Genomic DNA, 10,411 nt, shown 5'->3' with positions numbered 1-10,411 from the left:
ATTTACGAACCAACATTTTAAGTGATATCTATGTCTTACCATGAGACATATATTATTGTAAATATTATCAATTTCAGTTTTATACTGCCTGATGATATCTTGTTTGCAAACTTTATTTTAATTGTAACGTTGTTAACACTAGTTTTGCAATAAACCTATTATCTATCTATCTATCTATAATACGCAAACAGAACAAATTTCTATGAATTTAGCCTATTATGGACTAAAGGAGGAACATTAAACATGACATTGGCAGTGAAATTGCTCAGAATTCCCTCCGCACTGGCTGTACTACAACCAATACCTGCTGCTAAGGTCGACGCAACACAGGAATGTGACAATGACTACTTTCACTGATGCTGAGAAAACTATGGAAGCAGTGAAATCTGTCAAACAGCCTTGCCATAGATCATCTGCCTTATATCAGCTTGCCAGACCAGCTTGTCATATACCAGCCTGTTATAGACCATCTTGCCATACATGAGCTTGCCATACATGATTTGCCATGTATCAGCTTGCCATACGTGAGCTGGCCATACATGAGCTGGCCATACATGAGCTTGCCATGTATCAGCCTGCCATAGACCAGCTTGCCACACAAGCTTGCAATACATGACTTGCCACATATCAGCCTGCCACAGACAGCTTGCTATATATCAGCTTGCCATACGCCACGACAATCAGCTAGCCATACAGCAGCACGCTACACACCAACTTGCCATATACCAGCACGCTATACACCACCTTGCCACGCACCACCTTGCCACAGCACCAGCCTGTCGCGGATACTTGCGGATCGCCGGCGGGACGGCCGCACGCTGACCGCTGACGATCAGTACATGATGACCGTGTCCATGCTCTTCTCGTTGACCGCCGTCGTCTGACTCATGGGCTTCACCTGGATCCCGCTCACCGCGACCAGGCACACGTTGACCGCAAAGCCGATGGTTGCCGCGACAATCATCCAGAACGACACCCTGTAGCGCAAGCGTAAATCGTCATGGCAACCGTCGCGAGTCGCCGGAGCGCGCGCGTACGTCTGCGCGTCTCCGGCGGCGGATTTCGATTTATTATTTCTTTCGAATTATTTCTATTATATATATCGATGTTTCTAACTTGTCGGTTAACGAATTCGTCGGAGTAGACTTGAGCAACGTTGAATAGATGGCAACAGTTCAGAAGCTTCTATTGAAACCGTAACGTTAACAACATAATGCACTGAAACACCTTGCTGTCTCTCCATTTAGCCTCAATTACTTTACCTCCCATCAACATTGATGCTTACCCAACATGCGTAAGGTCCTTGGACGTCCACAGGTTTTGTCGATCAGCTATAGTCAACGCGCTCTTGTTGATGTCCTTGTAGAAGAGAGCTATGAACATGATTACCGACAGTAACGACACCAGACCTGCAAGCAACACAGCCGGTTAACAATAACATCAAACGACCTGACGACTCACGATGTTATTGGTATCTGGAAGGCAGTCTCGCTAAGTTGGTGTTTAGCTATGTAACAATGATGCTTCGCTACGCAACATGGACGTTTAGCTATGTAACAATGATGATTCGCTACATAACATAGATATTTAGCTATGTAAAATAAATCTATGTATAACTATGTAACACTAACATTGACACTTAACTACATAACACTGATGCTTCGCTACATAACATACCATTGATGCTTCGCTACACAACATACCATTGATGCTTCGCTACATAACATAACACTGATGCTTCGCTACATAAATAGATGTTTAGCTATGTAACATAGATGATTAACTATGTAACATTGACACTTTGCTATGTAACACTGATGCTTCACTACATAATGTACCATTGATGCTTCGCTACATAACATACATGTTTAGCTATGTAACACTGATGCTTTGCTACATAACATACCATTGATGCTTCGCTACATAACATATATTTAGCTGTGTATCATTGTGTCATTGATGTTTAGATATGTAACATTAATCCTTTGCTACATAACATTGATGCTTAGCTACATAACTGTACAGTGTAGTCAATGTGTTGGTTTACTTACTGCAATCTTTTATGTACGAACGATTTATGACAGTATAGTTTACATAACACTATATATATGGTAATAATAAACATCCGGGTCTGAGAGCCGGCGTGATGAGCAGAAAACGACGTGTTTAGTTGAGTGTTCAGGGGGAAGAGCCCACAACACTATAATGACATTGACACTTCGCTACATAACACTGATGCTTCGCTACATACCATACCATCAGGAGCGTATAATGACAAATACGCTCCTTGTCATTATACGCTCCTTATACGCATTTGTCATTATACGCTCCTGATACCATTGATGCTCTGCTAGTTAACAGGAATGGTTTGTTCAATAACGTTGCTTTCTGTGCCAATTCTAGTACAAACAGACAGGTGTAGGCCAGTTTAGACGAACTGGAGAAGGTCACTGCTCAGTCACAGTGCAAACTGGCACATGCCAACTATATATGCTATGAAATACGACAGCCCAATCCTAGTTTAGCACATATGCGAACCATATATATATATATATCAGGGTACCAAACTAAGATTGAGCAAATATCGCTACTTGTAGATACTTACACGCAATTCCATTCCAAAGATATAGACCCATCGGCCCTGTTATTGTCTCTATGGGGTTTGATGTGGCGTTTATGAGAGCGAATATTGCTGCGACCAGCCCCCATAGTACGGCGATGCACGCAAAAATCACAGTTGTAATCCACAGACTATAGTTGAATAACCCAGTGTCGACGTACAGCCTCACCACTGAAAATAAACACGCAAAATTATTTTCACAGATGGTTTATTAATTGGTACTTTTGAACTAGCTGATGCGATTTCAATTGAAATTCCTCGTAACCTCGTAAATATTAGTCTTCAACGTCCAAAGGACGATATCGAAGAGGGAAAAAGACAAAGACAAAGTTGATCAACAGACCAACAGGCAACACTGCATTTGATCTATGAGAAATTAGAAACGTAAACTTACCATTCAAATCCTGCGCTCGTCCAGCCGTCCCAAATCCACTGTCGAAGACTTTGTGACCGCTGAACAGTCCCAGGTGTAGTGTTCCTCGAAACCTTTCTCCGTAACTTGTGTCCATATCATTCACCTCCACTACGCCCACCTGTTCCACCTCGCGTCGGGGATTCGAGACCACCCAGTAATCGGTTCCGAGCGCTGCGCCCAGCAATGACATACACGCCACGCACACGATAAACGTTAGGAAATATATCCCTCGCTGTTTCTTGGTTTTCGATTTCATTTCCAAATCGAATGTTGGGCGGGAGCTTTTCCGCAAGTTGGACTTGGAGTAACAGGTGGAGTCGGTTGTGAGTCGTGCCTAAGTAGCAGCTTTCACGTTTCCACTATACTAACTTCTTTCGTTTCTTTGTAAACCTTGGTATTCACTCGGTTATGTATTCATTTAAGCAATGGATAACCACATTCGTATTTTACCGCAAAAAAATCCGTATTTTCGTATCCAACGTTAGAAAGTTTGTGAAGTTTACCAAGTTTTATACACCTCGGTGCATTCTGGGTTCTGTGTTAGACTGGTACCCGGTCCCACCTATCGGCTTAGGGTTAGGGTTATGGTTAGGGTTAGGGTTAGGGTTAGGGTAAGGGTAAGGGTAATCGAGGTGGGAGCGAGTACCAGTCTAGGTTCTGTATAAACGATTGCCGCGCCACAAGCGGCGCGTCCTTCGAACGATGCTCAGCTACTGTGAAAATGTGGCATTGTGGGATTTAAACAATGGCTGAAGAAGTAAGGAAAATAAGTTCTCAAAAATTGAAATAGTGCATGACCTAGTTATATGTGACTTAAGTATTTTAATTATGTTAGTAAATGTGTATCCATATGATGTAGAAAAAGTTGGTTGTATTATACTGTATTAAAACAACTGCAAACCTAGTGTATAAAAGTATCATACCCGAATTGGTACCCACCTCTGACGGTGTTGACTTTTGACACTAAACTGTAGGCCTAATTTGTTACTTTATAACTAAAGGTTAGCTATCCTGAAAGCAAGTGACGTCGCCCGTACGCACTCAAACTCCTGTTTTAAGGTGCATTGCGACCCTAACCCTAACTCTAAAAAATAACCCTAACCCTATTAAAAAATAAAAATTTAATTTTGTACAGTCGAAACTGTGACGTACGGTATGTGAGCGACGAAACAAGCTTTCAACCTTTTGCATCCTGAAAGCAGCCAGGCGTTTTACTATCCAACTAATATGCAAGTATCACACAGTAATCAGTATATAACTGAGAGGCAGCGATGTAAACGTCCGTGATGTAACCGCCGTTAAGTGACCGTCCCACTCGACGACAATCGGCTCTGGATTGCGAGTGTTTTCTCAACCACTATTTTACTCATCTACAGCGATGTATATTTCTACTTTCAGGAAGATTTGGATGCTCTTCGTTCATTAGTGCTGGCATCACTGAGGACGGTAAGACGGTGTTGGTGTAATCGTACACGCTGTACTCACAGTAACAGGGAATTAGGTGTTTTATTCAAGCTTTAGATTAATGCATGGTATACATGCCGTGATTTAATCCTCTATTCACCGATGTGTACCACCAGGGTGTGAAATTAACCTTTATTACCTGGTAGTCATATGGACTACTAGATTTTGTAATTTGGCAGTCTGTGAGCAATTCTGGTAGTTCAAATGTTTTTTGGACACTGTCCGTAGTTTTATTTCACTCACATTAATAGTAACAGAAGTCTTAATTGACGCATATTACACAGTAACACAAGTTTCAATTCACTCACATTACTCTTGATATCACGGATATACCACAATTACGTTAGAAACATTAGTAACATCTTGTAGATTCACGACAATATAAAACTATACTTTCTAAAAATTCACATCATACCTGTTTGCCTAAAATGATAATTTTCTTGTTAAAAATATAAACGTATATATAAATGGTTATTGAATGAGTATAAAATAGTAAAATACCATAAAAATTTAATATACAATTGAGTATTTACCATGAAAGAAACATGATTACAGAGATTCGTGTTTAAAATTGTCTTTACGATGAAACTATCGTACAGTTACTACTACTTTCTTTTAATATACGCCAGTAAAAAACGAACTAATTGCATATTGCCTGAAGTTCTGTAACCTATAGCTAGTTTTGCCAAAAGGAATGGTGTCCATCTACATGAAAGCACAGCAATAAACGTGGCTGCGCCCATGTCGATCAATTACTCAACGTGCTTGATATAGAATATCAGTTTTAAGTCGTAGCTGACAATTAATGGTGGTTATTTAACTTATTTAATGTGAGGTTATATCAGAACTTACAGGAAAGATAAATAAATTAACTCATCAGTTTATTCGTCCTTGTCAGTCAAAAATGAATAGAGTCACGTTAAGTTAGCTAGTCCACCGGACTAGTTTTTACTGTAATCTACTCGTCCGTGTGTAAATCTAGTAGTTTTTAACTACCGGACTACCGTTAATTTCGCACCCTGTACCACTGAACAATAACTTGTCAGACTGAACAAAGGTCTTGTGCAGCGTATTATTATAGCAACAATATCTTGATTTTTATATGGAACCATTGATTGCATGCTCGCAGTGCATAATTCCTTGGTATCGTATGTGTACATGGTGAAGGAAGTATGCAAGCATTGTATCTAAGTCGTCGGATATTTGCGTGCTTCACATTACAGAAGAATGTCGACAGTAGTCCCGGAGACAGGAGTCAATCTGCAGACGATATTGGAGAAGATGCAGAACTAAAGGCATTGAGAGAGCAGGCGCTGCTCACGAAGAAAGCCACCGTTGCCAACGAGACAAGACAGGTACGTGTCCCGACATACGTTATCGTAAAGCTCGAACCTAAGTAGCGTAAAATTATGACTCGAAAATTAGAAATTCCTAGTCTCGTCTCTTGTGGTGCTACCGAAGCCCAAAATCAAGTTGGCAATGAACACAAACTGCTGACCTGACTCTGACGGCTACAAAAGGTGAGTGTGGTGGAATGTGAGGTAGTCTTTTTGCAAGGAGCGCTTACATGGATAGGAAGAAAGCCAAGGTTATTGTCCAGACATAGTTTGTAAGGACCCTATTAAATGATGACTATAGTCCACTCATTTCCTAAATGAAGTAATTCGGATACCGTTTTTACTCGATGCGAAAAAGTTGTTCCAAGTAACATAACGATCATCTATGATCGACATTACTTCGATAGACATAGACGTTTTGACTGCGAGCGACGCAGACACGGACGTGGATTTAGATGTGCGCAAGATTTGTAACGAACAGGAACGTTGTTTCGGCAGTACCCTTCGAGCGACACGTCCGACCAGCCCGCGAGATGGCCCATAGGTTGTCGCGGTGGCAACCTGCTCGTCATCCACACGAGGGAGCAACAGCTTCCGCGATCGGCGCAGGCCTTCCAGCGATCGGCGCAGGCCTTCCCGCGATCGGCGCAGGCCTTCCCGCGATCGGCGCAGGCCTTCCCGCGATCGGCGCAGACCTTCCCGCGATCGGCGGAGTACTTCCCGCGGCGCTTCCCCGCTCCGACGATGAGCATACGTGGCAGCTGGTCTGCCACGCGGCAACCCGTCACAGCAGCAGCAGCTACCCCGCCAAAACCCAAAGGTTAGTCGGCCTTGTCCTTCCGACCGCGAAGGTCGTGGAACGCCTCACGTCCCGGCGGTTGTGCGAGTTTTTTTAGGTTCGGGTCGCGATTTGACGTTTTAATCGGGAAATTTGTGTTCGAGTTATCAACGTTCTCAGAACGGTATGCTAGATCGCCGTAGAATCGCCGGTCGGTCTCTGTTATGTAGGGAAGCTTTTCATATGCTGTCACAGAAAGCACGGAGTGATGGGCGAAGGAATCGTGTATAATATTCTATAGATGGCTTTATTATTATTCATATATTCGTCATGTTGTTCTGCCGGTTTATCTTGCCCGTAAAGGTGCAGTTGTGACCGCGCTACTGGGAAACCTGTCCAGCTAAAGTTATCGTCACATTGAACTTCGCGGACCTAACCGATCCTAGCCACGCGAAGTCGCGAGCGTTGAAGCGCATTCTCACTCGCGAGCACCGAAAATCATAAAGGCATGCGCTCTTGTTTTCGGTGTCGCAGGCAGCGACAAGTTCAGCCGGTTCGAGGATACGGACAGCGACGACGATGAGGACAGCGTCAGCGAATCAGAGCGAAGCAGCGTCCACAGCAACAGCAGCGACGACGACGACGACGACGTCAACAACAACGACGGGAGCGGCGACGACTCGGACAAGCGGGAAGTCGAGGCCGGCACGGAGGAAGACGCCGACGCGGCGGCGTGCAACGGCGACGACGACGACGCGCGTTCGAGCGCAGCGGCCGATCTCCCGTCGATCTCTCCGCAGCCGACGAGACCGGACACCGACGAACGAACGTCGCCGTCGCCTCCTCCCGCCGCCGCCGGCGCGAGAGAGAGTCGGAGCGACGCGCGAGAACGAACAGAGAACAGCGAGGACAGGCTCCAACGCCGCGACGACGAATGACGAGAGCAGAAGCGAAGAAACGGCGAGGAGGGCGCGCGTCGCCGACGACGACCGCCGGCGCCGGACGTCCCGCGTGGTCGCCCCGCCGCCGCGCGTCGATCCCCGCGCTCGCCCCTCGCCGGCGCTCGCCGCACGTCCGCTCGTCCGTCGGCAGACGCGGCGCGCGGCGGCGCTCGTGCTCGCCGCGAGGGGGCGCCGGTGCGTCGCGGGGCGTCTTGCCCGGGCCGCGGCGCGAGCGGTGCTGACGGACGGCGCGGCGTCGTTGTCGCGACCGTTCCGGCCGACCGGCGGCGACCGCGGGACGAGTTGGCGCGGTCGTCAAGGCGACAGGCGCGCCGCGAGGACGCCGCCCGATCTCAGGCTGCGGCTGAAGCCGAGGAAGCGGCGGGGAGGGGGGGGGCTCTGCTGGGAGCGAGGCTCCTCCCGGGAGCCGGCTGCCCCCTCCCCCACCGCTGCCGCCGCGAGGTCTCCACCGTCGCGAGACGAGACGACGGCCGCGTCCGACGAGACGGTGCTCGAGCGCGGCGGCGCAAGTTCGGCGGCGGCGTAGGCGTCGTCGGCGACGCCGCGAGGAAGACGACGGTGTCTCTGCGCGCGATCGTCGGCGCGGCGGCGACGACGAGAGGAAGCCCGTCGAGGAGACACGGCAAGAAGAAGACGAAGCGCGGGAAGGATCGCGAGAGGAGACACGCGACGACGACGATGACGACGACAACGGCGGAGGAGGAGGAGACGGCGCCGCAATCCACTGCGGACGCGGTACCGGCCGCAGCGCGAGCCGATGCCGGAGTGGGACAGCTCTGACGGGGAGGGCAGCGGCTTGAGGAGGGCACCGGCGTGGAGGTGAGGAGGAGGAGGAGGAGGAACGGCGACGGCGGCAGGAAGGCGTGGTTGAGGCAGCGCGCGGGCCGCGAGAACAACGCGGCGTCGCGGCGCGTCCTGTAGCGAGCGCGGCAACAACCGACGACCGGTCGGCGCGCGCCCCGCAGGCGCCTCCGCGCCGCTCCGTCGCCGCGGGCCGACCGCCTCCGTCAAAGACCGGCTCAACTTCGGCGAACGCAACTCGACGGTGATGCGACGACGCGGCCGACGAAGCCGCTGCTGTCGAGCGTCGTGACCGTCGCCTGGTCGCCGGCGACGAATGTTCGCTTGTCGCCGGCCGCGGCGGCGTCGAGGTCGCCGCAGCGGATGTCGCGCTCGCCGGCGCTGCGTCGCCGTGGCGACGCGTCCGCGCAAGCGACACAAGTCGAACCGCATCGTGATTCTCGGTGGAGCGGAGGCCGGCGGCGCGAAGCGGGCGAGACGCGACGCGGAGGCGGTTGGCACGGCGACGCCGCCCTTCAGCATAACGCTGAGCAGCGCAGGTAGGTGGCGCTAGCATGCCGCATGTTCGTGCCGCGTGTCTACATGCCGTGTTTCGTTTTTGTGTTAAATTTTATGGTAGCTTTTGAAACTGAATAATGGAGCTGAATTCATTGTAACGAAAATCTACCAAACAGTTTCCCCTAACACTGTTCCCTAACCGTAACTTTCTAACCTAACACTAACGTCAATCTTAACCCTAAGCATTTCTTTAAGCAGTTCTTTAAAAATTACAGTGTAGCACCGTTATAACGCGATGGTTGGGGTCCATAAAATGTCATCGCGAAAAAAAACGGGGTCGCGCGAAATCGGGGGTTATATATACGTGGCTATATATAAGCAGAAAAAAGCGGGTCCAACGACTCGTCGCGTTATATCCGAATTCGCGTTAAATCCGGGCGCATAAAATCGGGGTTCCACTGTACTTGATAAAACGGTTCTTTCGAGGGACATATTCTACCAAATATCCGACTATAAAACTAAAAGACAGTAAGTGCACGTCGTTGCAGGGTTTCTTCTGAGGGAAAAAGGAGGTAATGGCCAGTTTGGGGAAAAAACGCGCATGATATATTCAAAAGCGTGCCGTAGGCATAGGACCCCGCGTCACATGACTCAGTAAACGCACATGGCAATCTAAATTTAATTAAATTTAATTACTTAATTAAATGTAATTAATTAATTAATTAAATTAAGTTTTTATGGCAATTTATTTTGACAATGGTGGGTAAATACAGAAACATTTTCACAACGGCGATGTTAAATTTGACAACGGCGTTGCGCCGCAGTGCCTCTTATGTATGAGAAACCCTGTCGTTGTACTTTTGTATCTGACGTGTATCGAGGGTTGGTGACTGATGCCGTTACGCTGCTGTTCACAGCCCACCAGTGAAAAAAATACACGGGGGCTCAGGGCGATTTAGCCCCCGAAATGCCAAAAAGAGCCTCCGTAAATTTGCATAGAGTTCAATGCAAACCAAATTTTACAATGCTATTTTCATGCACGCGAGCTTGAAAAGTAGCCCCCGAAAAATAAATTGAAAATTTTTTTTTCCTGCAGCCCACGCTGTCGTCACGAAGAAGTCCGTTCACGAACGACTCGGTAAGCCCATCGACGCCAAACGAGGGCGCCACCGCATCAACGACGACTTGCCGCAGACGTCCGCGTCGAGCAGCAGAGCTCCCCCTCGTGGCGTCGTCTCACGCAGAGTGGAAAAGCACCACCAGGTGGTGCCACGTGGCGCCTCCGGTCGTCATCGGATGGAAACGGGTAAACATGCGTAATTCGATTGACAGATGTGTGGCGGGATTCGGTAGACGACGCTAACTGTTCGTCGGCCACGTGTCGCTCGGAATGTGTTTACTGCCATTTGTTTTGTTTATTTTGTTTGAAAATCGATCTCCAAAGGTTGTTTCCGCTTAAGGATACTCTCAAGGTTTTAGGGAAATTTTTACCGATTTTTTATTTTCAACTTTATTCGATGGCTAACACTATGTGCC

At 48.1% G+C, this 10,411-nt stretch overlaps 3 protein-coding genes across 3 annotated transcripts in view; 2 read left to right on the top strand and 1 right to left on the bottom strand.

Annotated features, from left to right (window-relative positions):
* Positions 1–107: 107 nt before the first annotated feature.
* On the bottom strand, positions 108–3,560 carry LOC106815203 (clarin-3-like). The gene is made up of 4 exons (XM_014819633.1): positions 3,015–3,560; positions 2,606–2,791; positions 1,286–1,409; positions 108–977 (listed from the first exon to the last, which is right to left on the bottom strand). The coding sequence occupies exons 1-4, from the start codon at positions 3,289–3,291 to the stop codon at positions 833–835; spliced, it is 732 nt and encodes a 243-aa protein (XP_014675119.1). The 5' UTR covers positions 3,292–3,560; the 3' UTR covers positions 108–832.
* Positions 3,561–3,760: 200 nt separating this feature from the next.
* On the top strand, positions 3,761–7,570 carry LOC106815204 (transcription initiation factor TFIID subunit 11-like). Its single transcript, XM_014819634.1, has 5 exons — positions 3,761–3,792; positions 4,434–4,481; positions 5,723–5,854; positions 6,335–6,656; positions 7,149–7,570. The coding sequence occupies exons 1-5, from the start codon at positions 3,781–3,783 to the stop codon at positions 7,550–7,552; spliced, it is 918 nt and encodes a 305-aa protein (XP_014675120.1). The 5' UTR covers positions 3,761–3,780; the 3' UTR covers positions 7,553–7,570.
* Positions 7,571–8,693: 1,123 nt separating this feature from the next.
* Positions 8,694–10,411, top strand: part of LOC106815201 — a 13,511-nt gene continuing 11,793 nt past the window's right edge. The window contains exons 1-2 of the mRNA XM_014819631.1: positions 8,694–8,916; positions 9,972–10,181. Of these exons, the coding sequence (XP_014675117.1) occupies positions 8,694–8,916; positions 9,972–10,181 (433 nt within the window). The remainder of the gene's footprint in view (positions 8,917–9,971; positions 10,182–10,411) is intronic.

Source organism: Priapulus caudatus, unplaced genomic scaffold (assembly GCF_000485595.1).
Source record: "Priapulus caudatus unplaced genomic scaffold, Priapulus_caudatus-5.0.1 Scaffold1062, whole genome shotgun sequence".
NCBI lineage: Eukaryota > Metazoa > Priapulida > Priapulimorpha > Priapulimorphida > Priapulidae > Priapulus > Priapulus caudatus.
This window is presented reverse-complemented; position numbering and strand designations above follow the sequence as displayed.